At 35.6% G+C, this 16,149-nt stretch overlaps 1 protein-coding gene across 5 annotated transcripts in view; it reads right to left on the minus strand.

Annotated features, from left to right (window-relative positions):
• Positions 1 to 6,629: 6,629 nt before the first annotated feature.
• PAPOLA (poly(A) polymerase alpha) overlaps positions 6,630 to 16,149 on the minus strand; it is a 43,355-nt gene continuing 33,835 nt past the window's right edge. For 2 of the 5 annotated variants that reach the window (XM_038180443.2, XM_038180442.2), the window contains exons 19-22: positions 14,547 to 14,767; positions 14,092 to 14,154; positions 10,873 to 10,941; positions 6,630 to 8,784 (exon numbers count right to left, since the gene is read on the minus strand). In XM_038180443.2, coding sequence (XP_038036371.1) covers positions 8,689 to 8,784; positions 10,873 to 10,941; positions 14,092 to 14,154; positions 14,547 to 14,767 — 449 coding nt within the window. In that variant the 3' untranslated portion in view covers positions 6,630 to 8,688. Of the gene's footprint in view, positions 10,707 to 10,872; positions 10,942 to 14,091; positions 14,158 to 14,546; positions 14,768 to 16,149 lie in introns of all 5 variants that reach the window. The other 3 variants (XM_072038317.1, XM_038180441.2, XM_038180444.2) reach the window with 2 other exon arrangements.

Here is a 16,149-nt window from a genome sequence, read left to right on the forward strand (position 1 = left end):
CACAGACATTTGCTTTTATATGAAATAAGTCAATCTAGAAGTAGTTGTCAAAATCACAGTTAGAGGGTCCACGTTACTTCAGTCTTTATTCTGTCATGTTGGATAGGCTGACCCTCAAAAGGTAATACATTTGAGATCCCACAATTTGCTTAGACTATCTTCTATAAACCAAGTTAGCACGGGAAGAACAAGGCACTCTTCTGCTACCTTGTAAAACAAAAATATATATTTTTTAAATGTATCTAGAGTTCTCATACATATTACATGAAAAAAGGATTTTATGTCAAGAGAAAATTAGAAGTTTTTTTTTTTTCCCCCCATTTACTATGTAAATTGAACTTCAAAAGTATTTTTTTTTTCCATTAAGCCCCTTTAACCTTACTGTTGTGAAGAACCCACATGCAAACCCTGAACAGCCTCACTTGTGCTATGGTGTCTTCCCCAGGCTTCCATATGAAAACAACTGGAGATTGGAGAACTGGAAAAAATTGGAAATAATAAAAAGGAAGCCAGCCTTCCAAAGACATATTCATCACATCCTTCCCCCCCCCCCCCCCTTCTTTTTTAAACAAGGTGTGATAGACCACAAATCTGCAACATTAGTTTGCAGCACCAGAAATTCAAAATTTCTTTTCAGATATTAAGTATAACATGCCACAGCAAAAAAAGATGCACTGTACCAACGTGTCAGTGAACATCAAAGTTTGTGGACCATATACAAGCAAATAGAAATAGGAAGACAGGATTAAATAGCCGATATGGTAGAAAACAGGTTCACAGTTTTTAGGATCTTTTTCACAGGGGGAGAACTACCACATGCTTGTTTGCATGTTTACATAAAATTATATATTAAAATAAGACTAAATATTTCCAAAGAAAGATTATAGATATACCTACTTCTAAATTATTAAGATAGACTTATTTCTAAATAAAGAAAGCATCAAATTGCCCAAAACTGTTGTTTTCCTCTACTGGAAGACTGTTCTAACAGCATGTATAGGTATCTTCCTCTTTCATATGATGCCCTTAGAACTAATTTACAGCTGGATATAAAGATGATATATCTGATACAAACTCAAGATTGGAAAACTAGCATATGAGTTTCAAGTGGTGTGTGATTCATGCTTACAGTAAAATTTAGTGGAATAATTTTAAAGTGTCTTCTATATGAGAATTCCAAGACATTCTCAAACTCTCCAATGTTAACAACCAGTATTTGTGAAACGTCTGATAATCACTAATCTCATTTTGTACACAAGAAGGTTGAAGCAAAGAGTCAATAGTCCAGTCAAGGTCATGTATGCACAAGCAAGTCAAGATTAGAATTCAGGCCTGACCTTGCTGCGAGCCAGCCATTCTAACAAACTGCTCTGTATCACAGTGACAGGTTATAGTGGGGTTTGTCTGCTTACATGTTATCTATTATTTTTTCTTATATATGCACATTAAAACAACTTTGGAAATAATATGACTATGATTCCTTTAACTTTGAAGGGGAGTAAAACATTATTTTGTAAGAACAAGACACTTCCTACAGCACCCAAATAACTTGTTACAGCTGAAGAAAGCCTGATGCCTTGCAATGCTGGTGGAATGCACAAACATGGATAACACTCCCACAGTTGTTCAAAATGTTTTTATTTTCATTAAGGCTAGTGATGCTGGATTCAGTTGTACACAATTGTTCCTGCTAAAAGTAAAAATAAAAATGAATAATTTGAAGTCATCTAAAAATTTAGCATACCAGAACATCAAATAGTAATAAAATGTAAAGTTATCCCTATTACAAACAAAACTAGAAGCCTACTTTTATAATGGATGTTCTTAACATCTTTGAAAAACTAATGGGCCGGAAAGAAAAAGCAACTCTTTTTGGTGACATCCATGCATTTTTAAAAATACAGCCTACAGTAAACCAAATGTAAAAGTATTCTTCGTGCTAAAAAAAAAAAAAAAAGTCCTAATGGTACTAGATCAAACTTGCTGTTTTGACTTCATCTGCAAAGACAGAACATCTGGTGTGCTTCTGGCTAGACAGGTCCTATTCAGAGCAGCACTACTGAGACTACGAATCAGTTCTTATACCTTCAAAGCAAACCAATGCAAGAGTTAGCTTATATCCCCTACATTTAAAAAAAAAAAAAAAAGTGTCGGAGTTGAGATTCTCCAGAATTAAACCTGCAGTTTCATAAAACAAACCTAAAATTTGTGATTTTATTAAAAAGAACAAAAGTAAAAGATCTGGCAAGATGCAAAATGTAAAACTTAAAACTCCTTGTACTTGCATCAACTACTGGAAGCACATTAGACAATTCACCATTTGGTTATTCCCAGCAATTAGATAATACAGTTTTATATCCAGGTAGTGTCAAAGAATTACAGAAAATGATTTTTAATTTTTTTTCTAAAAATGTCTATATATATAAAGAGTTTGTAGATTAATTGGTAAACAACTACATATTTCAATCCAGTTAAAAAAAATAATTAAAAAAAAAAAACAGTTAACAAAATGTCCCGAGGGAATAGCTCTGCAAAATTTATCCACAGAAAATGATCTACCACCACTTAAAATGTCATCAGATGGAAATGATTAATCTTCCTTTTGTAAATACATTCAAAAGCAAAACAAAAAAGCAGGCTACTGAAACTGATTTTTAAGTCATTGCTCTTGTTCAGAGCTGTAAGAATCTGTCTCACTACATACAGACTAGATAGCATGAAGGGAAAAAATACTCCTCGATGAGAAATTATATTTGGTGGTCAGAGTGGTCATTAGTGTATAGAAAATCCACACACTGTTCTAGATGAAGATAAACAGTAGGAATAATCACTAATAACTTTAATATCTTGCATGAGCAGATGGCCCAAACTATCAAGTGTTTTGTCGGTCTTACTGTTTCTTACATTGTGATGGATAAAAATTATACATGATAAACTGTCGCCGAGACAATGAATGCTTCCATCCATCATTCTGGTCTTCTCTTATTCCAGCCATGTGACTGAGTTGAATCAAGTTTATGACATCTTGGCAGGGAGATTCCTACAAAAACTAATATCTAGATCAAGTACATGAATAATGCATTTATTCCCTATTTAAAAAAAAAAAAAACTGTTTTTAAGAACAAGGGATCTCTATTTCACATCATTGAACCAGTCCACAATGAAACATTTCAAAAGCCCTACTAACAGATTATTCACAAAAATTTCAACTTAGATGCATTATCCTTTACACCACTGTTGAAGCTGCATTTCTTCTCGATGCCATAGTTTGAAAAAGAAATTGTCTGAAGATCCTAAATAAAGGAAATCTTACTTTAAGAGTGCAAGCTGAAAACCTAATAGAAATTCTTCGTATAAGCTGCAGACTCCTCTCGCCACGCACTGAACAGTCTTGGCACAGCGTCCAGGCATGGCCAGCTCTCTGCTGGGGGCAACGTTCTTGGCTGTGAAGGCAGAGCATGCCCTCTGTCACTCATGGCGAGCAGTCCTGTCCAACTGTCTCTTTTCGACAACTTTATCATCAATCTCTTTATTAACAGCTCCACTGCAGACTGAGAACGCAAACAAGGACAATGCGCATGCCAGATTTCTGGAAGGCACACAGCACCAGACACCACGCAGGGCAAGGTTTCAGTAAATCTGAAGCAGAAGCTGCAGCTCAAAACTCTCACATGCTGTTTCAAGAAGCATCATGTTTATTGTATTTACTTTAAAATAAATTAAAAAAAAAAACACTCAAGTTTCTCTATTGGGTAAGGTAGGGAGGGTGGAAAAAAAGACAAAATATTTCTGAAACATCAAGCTCCCCCCTCCCAGTCCTATTTTACACCATTTGAAATGTTTTAGCAATGAAGGGTACGTGACCAGACATTCCATTCAACTTTAATTTTATCCTCTCCAGGTTAGTATATTATCATTAAAGGAAGCAAACATCACAGAAATAATCCTAGATGAACTGAAAAGTTCAAATTTAAGTGTAGATTTTTAAGCATGTAAAACATTTCAAAAGCAAATTTCTTAAATAAGGTTATTTAAGTAAAAGATGAACATAAAATGTACTCCTAAAGATATGCTAGCTTGCAAGAAAGACATACGAGACATTTGAACTTGTAAGCTGTCCAGTATCCGTGTGGGCCATAGTTATTATTGGGCAGTTTAAATGCATTGGCTATTTTCTCAAGTTAAATAAATAAATGCAGCTTTATTTAGCCAACAAGTTGGAGTTTTTATAACCATGCATCAATAGTAATTTTTCTCTTTATCCTTTCCTATTACTTGCCTGCGTTCAAGTTCTTATTTAAAGACAGAAATCGACCTCAAAACCAAGCTTGATAATATATCTGCATATGCCATTAAGTCTTTTTCTTCCTCCTCCAGCTATTAGGAACCTGTTATATTTGACTTTTCTAAACTCAGTACCATTACAGCTTGCGAGGTAAAAATTGAATAACGTATGCAGGACAGTCACATTAATGGTTTAATAAACATTCCACTACAATACAGAAGTCATAACTGAGGTCATTGAAAAAAAGACATGTTGAATAATAAATCAACCAGTTACTAAGCATGGAAGGATAAAAAACACCACTGCTAAATATAGCATTCCAGAATTTAGTCAGAACAATAGAAATATGCCAAAGCTTTCTTAAAAAAAAAAAAAGAAAAATAAAAAATCATTAGAGCTTAAATATCCAAAAAACAGATGGGACATGCAGCAGTGGTTCATTCTATTATCTTTTTCATAATAAAATGTGCCCTCTGAAGTTTGATATCAAAGTTTGCATTCTTTTGGTGATGGTAGTAGCAGATGTTTGATGTTTGTAGATATTTCAAATTATTAGTTTGAACTTTGTAGACGTATCAAACTGCATCTGCCTCTATCAACAAATGCAAGATGCTATATTTCTATTAAACAGATCCTTAATTCCACTAAGATGTTTCAAGTAAAGTAAAAAATGGTTTATTACTGATGTTTTTCCAATTTGAACATTGGAATCTTTAAAAATTGAATCCATCAAGTACATAACTAACATGCTGTGCATAGACATTCATGAATGTACTGTCAAGACGTGCACATTTTTAAGTGACAGTTTTGTCCAGCAACAATGCTGCCAGGGACCAAGCTACTTGACTAGTGTCTGTAAAGTTACATAAGGCAACCAGGATCACTTTTAACATGTGAACCGTCTTTTATAACAACACATGCAACTTTCAAAACCAACAAAAATAATATTCTGCCTCCCATTTACCACTGGAGGTTTTTCTAGCATTTAGGCATAGATTGTGGCTTCAGTAATATCTAGCATATTCTTGCAATACTCTTAATTTCCACTGTTCTAGAAACCGAGAAACTCAGTTTTAACTTTATATCATTGATTAAAATTGGTTCTCTAAGGAGATAATCTCTAAGTTTACCAAGATATGGTTAACATCAGTTGATAGTCACCACTACTCAGTTACTACCCACATATACTACCAGTGTCAAAAATTTACCTTCAAATAAAGAAAAACAATGCACCAAGACACTACCTACAGCAAGGAAGCATAATTTCAGCTGATACTCATCAATTTAGAAGTCTGATTCAAATCAGCATGTCTAAAGCCATCTGTTAGAACCATGGCTTATTAATGTTAATTATTTCAGCTACAACAGTAATTGTCAATGTCTTGTTTGGAGATCTTCATGAGTTCATGTACTTACTCCACTTCTTGTAGGTTCATGACAGGTAACTCAGAACAAACTTACAGAAGCCCATTGCCAGTACCCCGAGAAGCACTGAACAGCAATCTGTACGTCTACTTTCAGATTTTTATTGGTTGGAAAAAATAGAAGAGGAATTAAAGCCATAAATAACATCAGCTGTGATGAAAGGGAGAAAGGATGGGCAAGATATAAAGATGATGAATCTGTTTGAAACAAGACAAGCAATTGCATGCTGTGAAAAATATACACAACACAAAGGTCTATTGTTTTAGGCAGGGTAATTATAATATGAGGACCGTAATCATCAGTGGTTTTAGCAGTTAAAGAAATTTTAGTCAAAAGGGGGCTACTTAAAGTTACTCACATCAAGCATTTGGAGGATTGGGCTCATGCTGATACAAAGATCAATCAAGTGATGCACAGTTATTTGTTATTTTTTACTTTTATTTCAAGGCAAGCTTAAACTGTTTGACAAGAAGAGAAATACTGCCATCTGCTGACATAAATAGTCACTTGCAAGAAAAGCAAGTGTAAGATACCAAGACCATTGAAGTTATTTAAAAACAGTTCAAAATTCTAAGGAAAATAAGTACAGCTCAAGATTGTATGCACATTTCTTCTCATATTATCAGGTTAAGAGAAAGTCCGAATCAGAAAGTAAGGAAGGGGTGCTGTTAAAGTGTTTTGGCAATAAACTCTGCCCCTCCAACCTCCAGCCCACTGCACAATCCACAACCTTTCCCTTTCACAGGCTAGAATTCAACATCCTGCTAAGTGTTACTTCCTACATCTAACATCATGCTTATTTACAAGATTTATGGACTTTCCTAGGCCATACTGTATTTTGTATTAGCAGAAAACTTAAGAGCCAAGTGTAAATTCATAGTGAAACCAGTTCTGTACATTCAGAAAAGTCAGGCAACACTGGGATTGTGCTGTTTTTTATTGTGTTTTCAATGGAGAAATACATCATCTGTTTACAAAATAGCTCTTGAAAAATACAAGGAGTACAGATACTATAAAACAAAGCAAACTCCAGTCATGAGACACTACGTACATCATGCGAAAGCAACAGTCTGATCTCCAGGTTATGAAAACTATAATTAAAAAGTCACTATACAGAAAGGTTCCAAGTTTCCAGCTTGGCAAAACTTGGGTGCAGTTACATGAAACGTTTAATAAAATGAAAAAGACTTTCTGATGTGTAAACAAAATGACAAGACTAAATTTGTGCCTGGCAATTTCGATCTAAACTCCATAGCTACACAAAATACACAGACACCTTGTACACTTCAACTGTTAATATAACCTTCTTTTTGGGGTGGACGACAGCAGGCTGCACAGGGCAAGGAAAAGAGAAGTATTGTATACTAGACATCTTAGACAAATGGCAAAAAAACCCTTCAGTTACTGCACAGCCTAAGTAAAAGATAAGCTACACTCTGACTTTGGAGAATTAATTTAGAAGGATAAGGGGAAGAGTGTAAGTAATTTAATTTTAACATGAAAGATGCACGTGTAAATAGGATGAGCACAATGAGAGAAGGGAGTTCATAAAACATGCTAATCAAAGTATGGGAAATATGATTTGACATCCCACATATTTCAGACTAAGAAATAGTAACATGAAGTTTTGTTATCTACATCTGGTATTACTGCTGATATCCCTCATGTTCCTCAGATACTGTTGTTCTTTGCCATGAGAGATTCAGTTCGTTCAAAAGAAAAAGTAGTTACTTATCTTTTTGATACGACTACAGAACAAAAATTAGGAGTAAGAGAGCTTACTAGATGTCAAGTGCTTACTAGAAATATGATTTTTAAAAATTCAATGTTGTTCAATATGTAAAACCATTTTTGATGAGCCATCTAAAAATAAAAAGGTTAAAATCCTCTGGGAAAAAACTTTTTGCTTTTATTTAAAATTTGAACCTTTTTCACGCATACAGAACTTTTATGGAGTGTACAAAAATCATCTTATATTTAGTGATTCGAAGGCCATCAAGACAGGTGTTATATTTCACAGGCACACATTTACTTAAATGCTTTAGTGATGGGACAAACTTCTGAATTTGTGCCTACAGGCCACAAGGTATTGTGATTATGTACGGGGGAAAAACGCAATATTAGGGTCTGGCTTGTACTTATTTTGTATAACTATTGTCCTATATGGTGCATACAAGCTGCAATAAAAACCCCAACACTAAATGCAAAAGCTTTTCCCAAGAAATACAATAAAGGGTTCAAAAAGGAAATAAGGAGTTTGATTAGCTCAAAGGAAAGTTTATTTGCTGTTTGATTGATGATCTGTATGCACCTTAAAACAATCCTATAAATAAAAGTAGACCACATCTTAATCATATCCCACCAATACTGAAAACTTCCCAATTACTTTCTCGACGTATGTCTTATTACCTCAAGATTGGACATTCCTCTCTTTAAAGGCTTACTGCTGCTTGATGGCAGTTGAACTAGTTATACTATACACTTTGTTGTCAATGTACAGTATATCATAGAACATCACCCAATTTGCAGATCACTACTACTGAAGAGATTCTTCAATAAAACGAAAGCGTATCAGCTGAAGATCTAAAATTAGTCATACTCCAATAAAAAAGTACATAAAAGTGCATTCAAGGGATTCTTATGCCAGTTTTATCTCAATTTTGAAACAATGCATCAAACAAATTCAATCAGAATGTCAAATATGGCTACAAATAGTGTTCATGTTTTTAAAGGCAGTAATCCTTTGAAATATTTAATGCAACTGTTGCTAACACATTAATAGTACTCCTGGCTTCACATACTAACCTGGACTTCCAATCAAGTGGTGATTTTAGCCCAGAAAGGGAAGTGCACAAAATATACCTAAATCCATTTCCGATCATGTTCTAGTCTTGCACCCTCTGTTCTCCTTTTTTTCTAGCATTAGAAGACAACAGGTTGAGTTGGCAGATATTGTTTATGGACCCCTGAGGTTGTTTTTACCGGTTCAATCTCAATTTTATTGAATTCTTGATAACAGGAATAGGATTTGCAGGGAGAGCAGGGATATCTGAAAGGTCTGTACTGGGTGTTTTCTGAAATGAAAAGAAAAAAAGTTTGGTTGTATTTTAACTTTGTAAATATACAAAGGAAAATGTTGTAGAAATTGGCACTAACTTTCAAAACAAAATAAATCTTTAAAACAGTAATTCAGAATGCACCAAAACAAGAATAATTATAAACTATAAATACAGAAGCAGGATATTTCCTTTACCAACACAGCCATTTTTTTTAAAAAAATGCAATTTTCTTTCATAGTGTACATTTCCTTTTTCCACAACTGCAAGAAATTGGGAAGTGCTGTGGATAAAGTTGAGCCTACTAAAAACCTCAATTATAATAAAAACAACATCCACATAATAAGAGTACTTAACCGATGACATGTACATCAGATAGTATATGTTCAATATTTAAAGACTGCTTTGAGTAATTTAGTGTTAAGCCCCACCGCTTTACAGATGAATGATGAAAAGCTGTTCCCTACACAAAACGCATCTTTTTAAAAATGTGCCTGTTTAAAAACTCTTAATGGCCAGACTTCTAACTTTTCATGATGATTTAGAGTAACAAAGAAAAGGTATGATGAACTCTAAAACTACTTTATGACAGGGATAAGAATTTCACACTGAAAAAAAATAATCTGAACGCTTTTGTCTCACTTAAAAGAATTAAATCCTGTTTGACAAATAAAGGAAAACACAGAAAAGGAATACAATATTCAATTCATTAATTTCTCATAGGATTAGGAAGCGTCTATTTTCATTTTTTTTTGTTTTGTTTTGTTTTTAGGTATTTATCCTCCACTCCTGCATGTTGACATCACAATCTGGTTATTATGCATTACTTCCCATGATTTATCAGAAAGTGTTTTATGTCATAGATGTTCAAAATTAGTATTAAGTAAATTTTACACATGGGAAAAATTGCATTAAAATGACCACTCTTAATTGTTTAATTAAGGAATTAGCTGAATACGCACTGACTGATATGACAGCAAAGCACAATGCAACAAAGATTCAGAGCAAAATAGCTTTGATATCCCTCCTTCCCCTCCTACCCCCCTGTACCCTGGAGCCCACTGTCTGGTTCATGCTGACCTACATTGTCAGCATCTCCTGCACCATGAGCAGTGCTCTAAAAGCTAATGAAAATAGTGGAAAAATGACAGAAAAGGTCCACTATACTTCTGTGGTTTCCAGATTACCTTTGCTACAGTAATAACTACTCAATTCATAAAAGCTTTTTAACTTTATATAATAATTATCCCTCAACAATACGCAAAAGAATCCATGATCTTTTAAAGAAATTAATCTTCCTGAAATACTTTAAAGTGCCCATGTCACATCCACAGTTTCCATTAAACAATTTTGGTAGCTTTATCTAGTACTGCTCATGTCGTTCAAAAAGCCTAACAACAAATACAATTAGTACTATTGCAATACATCTCCATTTTCAATCAATACCTTTACTACACATCGTTTAATGAGTGAAGCATGCATATAATGCTTTGTGACAATGAACTTTTAATGGGCAGGACAATAACAGAAGTTTAAAAATGCCAGTAAATATATGTTCTCTAGAAGTGATTACAATATTAGGGACGTAAGTTTAAGAGAATGTCACAGAATGCTCCTTACACTCCTAACATGTACAGTGAATCAACACAGCTGGGTCATCAGGTTAGAACCTCTCTCTCACCCTTCATACCAAATATCAGGATCTGAAGTTAACATCTCAGACAATTCTCAGCCTCTACCAGGATATCTGAGCAGCAGCTATTTAAAGCATTTGTTTCCTTGCTAGAAAGATTATTCTGTGATGTGCAAAGCACAAAGGAATAAACTGAGCCCCTTACTTTGAAGGCACAATTCAGAAGAGCGAATCCAGCTTCGGTCAGTTTGTATGGCAAGCCATACATGTTTAGCTACAATGCACATTCAATAAGATCAATGACCATCTAAAACACAAAAATTGTGACAGTAACAACAAGCAACTTTCCATACAATTGGTTTATATTAAAAAATTATACATTCTTTGTTTTTAACATCTGGACTCATTTTAACTTCTATATTTTCAGCACAGATGAGCAATAGAAACAGATGCATAGGTTTTAAAACCAGTACCTGAGGAGCTTGTAAAGTCTGAAGAGTTTCTGTTTGGGAATTAACATTCACTTCTGTCTCGAGTTGCTCCTAAAAAAAAAAAAAGCATCACAGTTACACCACTTGTACTTCTAAAGCTACATACGCTGAACTTAATTAACTAGAATGCCTAAAGTTGTATATATACACAACATAAGGAAAAAAGGCAAGTATCAGTGCTTGCTACATTGATATCCACGCTTTTATTGTAATACAGAAATCACCACACTAAATGTTTTGCCCACTAGGAACTCAGTATCAACACAAGATACATCTCTTCTCATTTGTTGCTTGTTTAACCACCTATCACTTTTATGCAGAATCTTACAGGAAGACCATTACATGTCATTCAACTCATTAAAGTTGTAGTATCAAAGACAACCATGTGAAACATTACTGAATTTCTTGCAAATTCAACCACTTTTCCATTCCTTTGAATTAAGTAAACTCCTTCAGTGGTTTGGAACTAAGCTTAAGTCACTGAACTATGTTCATAAACAGCTGAAGATCAGGACAAACCATCTCTTGTTTCAAAAACTGAACGTCAACTTCATCATTCAGTAATTTTGGAGCAGCAACTCCTCACACATACTGAGCTGTACAGACCAAATAGGTGCTTAATTACCCTAAGTCCCTACACAGAACATCATCTTCCTGTCCTTGCTTCTACTGTTCAACTAGAAGGATTATGGACAATTTTTTTTTTTGGGGGGGGGGGGTGAAGAAGACTTGCAAATAAATACTGTGTTTTTTTACATGGCTTGCATTTGTTACTGTGCAAATTGACAAGGAGTATAAGGCTAAATTCACTGTTCTGCCAGAATAGTTTTCCTGCTACTTTAGTGGGTTGGATCAGCTTTCTGGATAACCAGATGATTGTCAGAGACAGTTTTTAAGGTAAAACAGTAGGTCTTAATGGCTAGAACAGGACAGTGGGGCCTTCTCCTTTTAACAAAAACAACCTGTTAAAATTGTACCACAGAATCAACCACACATACAGTTTTTCCTCTATTAAATGTATGTTTGTGTTCATTAAGAAGTTCATTTGTCCACATCCTATCATACATGTTCAAGGACATAAGATTTAGAAGAGACTACAATAAAAGCTAACAGGATTACCTATATCTTTTATAGTGATCTGTACCCAGAGAATATTAGGATTAAATTCTTACGTGCATTTCTGCCTTAACCTGTCTTGAGTTCAAAGAGATTTCAAGGTGACTACGTAAGATTTCTCACTGAAGAGCAGGGAAACTGAACCAAAGCAGTTAAGCATTACTAAATATTTTAGTTTTGTGGCATATTTTCCGTAGTATTCCAAAAGTAACACAACATGCCCAGTAAAAACAGTATAAGCTTCTATAGAATCATAGAATCATTCAGGTTGGAAAAGACCTCTAAGATTATCTGGTCCAACCTTGAACCTAGCACTGAAGTCCACCACAGAACTATGCTACTAAGTTCTACTTCTACACATTTCTTGAAGATCTCCACGGATGGTGAGACTTAGTCACTTCCATGGGCAGCCTCTTCCAATGCCTCACAACTCTTTCAGTAAAGAGATTTCTCCTAAACCTCCCCTGGCACAATTTGAGGCCATTTTCCTTTGTCTTCCCCTTGTTGGTGCTTAGAAGAGCACAATCAAGAGGTCTCCCCTGAGCCTCCCTTTATCCAGGCTAAAAAAACGAGCTCCCTCAGCCATTCCTCATAAGACTTGTTCTCTAGACCCTTTACTAGCTCCGTTGCCCTTCTTTGGGCACACTCCAGCACCTTGATGTCCTTCTTGTAGTGAGAGGCCCAAAACTGAACACAATACTTGAGGTACAGCCTCACCAGAGTTGAGTCCTGAGGGTCAGTCGTCGCTTCCTCAGTCCTGCTGGCCACACTATACCTGATAGAAGCAGGATGCTGTTGGCCTTCTTGGCCACCTGAACACACTGGCTCATATTCAGTCAGCTATTGACCAACACACCAGGCCTTTTCTGATGGGCAGCTTTCCAGCCACTCTTCCCCCAGCCTGTAGCATTGCATGGGGTTGTTGTGGGTCCCAATTGCAGGACCCAGCACTAGTCCTTGATAAACCTCATAGAGTTGGCCTCAGCCCATCAGTCCAACCTGTTCAGCTCGCTCTGTAGAGCCTCCTACCCTTGAGCAGATCAACACTCCTGCCCAACTTGGTGTCTAAACTTACATGGTGTGCACTCGATCCCCTCATCCAGATCACTGATAAAGCTATTGAAGACAACTGGCCATTACTGAACCCTGGGGGACACCACTAGTGACCAGCCTCCAACTGAATTTAACTCCATTCAAGACACCTGATCACCCAGCCAGTTTTTAACTCAACGAAGCATTGACCCATCCAGGCCTTGAGCAGCCAGTTTCTATGGGAGAATACTGTGCGAAAGGGTATCAAAAGCCTTGCTGAAGTCTAGGTACACAACATCAACAACCTTCCCCTCATCCACTGAGTGTCACCTTGTCATAGAAGAAGACCAGGTTTGTAAAGCAGGACCTGCCTTGGATAAACATGACTGGGCCTGATCACCTGGTCGTCCTGTAAATGCTGAATAAGGCTAAGAACATACCATTACCCTTTTCACTTACCAGCAAGCAAAAATATTGCCTACTAAATTACGATATACTGGAGGCGCATGGTTGGTTCTCTGGAAGTCCCCAAAGGCTTTGATATAACTGCATTAAATAATTTCTATATTGTAGAAGACTTTATATACTACCTTATTTTTTCCCCAAAAACTAAGAAGTGAACAAGTTAGCACCTGGCTTCGGGACTCTCAGCCTGAAGTGCAAAAATCCCAAATGCACAGGACATGTTTTTTAACTGAGTAACATACATGGAATTTGGACTGCAGCCAAAGCAAGACATATAGACATATTTCTGACCTAAAAAAATTAAATGAAAACTTTTTTTTTTTTGCTGTGGTATGGTGTGAATGACCGAAGAAATCATTATCTTTTGTAACCATGGACTTGGGCTCAGGTTAGCCTGATGGCAAGTAATGTACTGCAATTCATTAACATACACTTTGAAAAGGAACATATAATTTTGATGTCTTTAGTGGAGAGTCTATACTATATCTACAAACACAATCATTCCTGATAAATAGGGGAAAAACACAGTAATTTTCACAAGGAGTACAAATTAATATAGACAAAATTATATGGTCTGGCCATACATACCTTAGTTTCCATTTTTTCATGCTCATTCACATCTATACAGCTAGAATCTTCACTTATTTCATCCTGCTGAAATGCAAGCAAACAGAGAAACTATTAAAAAACAAAAACATAAGTAAAAAAGAAAAGCAAGAAAATAAGAGGTCGAAGGGTTTTCAGACTGAATTAATTATAAGAATTAACATGTTATACTCAAAAAATTGCTTTTAGGATAAGAATTTAGCATATATTTGTGCTAATGCAACAAATGTGTCACATTAAGAGTATCAGCATAATAAAAACAACACTAACATCTAAGCAAGCTGAATACATAAAGAAGCTATGCAATCTGATAGGAAATGCACACACTACTTAACAAAATATTTCAAACCTGAAATATGAGAATCAGCACTCTGCAGCGGAAATGAATATTCAAAATTTTGGACACTGCTATGTTACAATCTTAAAGTCTCAAATACCTCTTCAATTTTTATTTTCTTGGGAGACTCTTCTTTATGAGGAGAAGATGTCCTTTTCATTGCTGTGACAGGGCTAGGTGTTTTTGTTGCAAGATTTCCTGAAGTTCTGGGTGATGGATTTATTGAATGTGCTGAGGAAACAACTCTAGAGATGGTAGGCTTTGGTGGTGGAGAAATGGCTGGTTGTGTGGCAGTTTGAGGAATGCTTTCACTTGAAGTACCTATGGGTAAATAATTTTAAGAGCTTCAGCAAGATTATGTTTGACAAACATTTCAGTTCAATCACTGATGTTTCAGGTTACTATTCAAAACCACTTATCAAGTAGGCTTCAAGGAAGTGATACAATTAGTAGTAAAAGCATCCCATTTAGAACAGCACAGTTTAATTTAAATTTCATTCTGAAAGAGAATTCATGCACCAGACACAGGATAGCCACGTCAGTGACATCCCGCTAGGTTTAATCAGCCCTGCTAAACAGCAGAGTATATGGTAGCCCAGATGGAGCTTTGTGCTAATATAGCTATATTATTCTTGGTACCCAAAAAGAAGTTTTATTATTTCTGTAATTAAATCACAGCGAGTGCCTTAAATCAAATCCAAGAGGAATCTGTTTTTTTTTTTTTTTTTTTACACAAACCTTATCATTGCTCAGGCTCAGGGCATGCAATTATGGATATCGAGTCATCAGGGAGTACAAGGAACATCTGACATTCTCTAGACCCTTTTGAAAAATGTTCCATATGACAAAGCTATACCCCATCAACTGAGGTCTACCTAAGACCAGTAAGTGCACAGGATGTTTTTCTCAACCCCAGGATGAGAAAAAAAAGTTACACTGCAATTTTTTTCACCCCACTAACCACCATCATGTGATTGCTTTTTATTAATCAAAATGCAAGAACAGCTTCTGCTTCCATATCCAAAAACATTCATGCCACTTGAACTACATTTAGTGCTCATGAAAACATTTACTCATATTGATGCACCTGGGACAGGATAAAAAAAATGAAAAGAACAAGACATCCTACATGTCTGAGACTGAGGTAGGAGAGACTTCATCTTGAAATGCTAACTGGTCTGTCCCCTTCTGCATCTATTTCTGACTTATGCCATGTATACAGCTAAAATTCCAGCAAGTCAGCTACTTTGTTAGTAGAAGTTTTCACCAGATACCTTTGTTATGTCACTAAAAGGTCTATTCTTTTCACAAGTGTAAGTTTTTTTTCCTTGTAGAAAATATGGAGAATAACGCAGCATGCACAGTCAGACATATTTAAGAAGATATCACTAAAGAGCACATGCTCTGCTTGTATCTGAAGCCTTTTCACTCCTTGAATCCATTTCATGAAGCAGGAGGAGAAATACAGGAGAATTATTTACAGGAAATAAAGAAACACCTCTTGGATTTAACCATAAAATGGATTAAAAATAAATGCAAAAATTGCTCTTGTAGACTTAGGTATGGGATATTTTTTCCTCATTAGACTAACTGACCTGTATACATCCTCTGCATTAGGTCAATGGAAAACTTTATTGTTAGTGTGAATGGCAAACAGATCTGTAAGAATAAACAAGTATTGCTACATAAAATCTTCCACCATG

Source organism: Anas platyrhynchos, chromosome 5, assembly GCF_047663525.1.
Source record: "Anas platyrhynchos isolate ZD024472 breed Pekin duck chromosome 5, IASCAAS_PekinDuck_T2T, whole genome shotgun sequence".
NCBI lineage: Eukaryota > Metazoa > Chordata > Aves > Anseriformes > Anatidae > Anas > Anas platyrhynchos.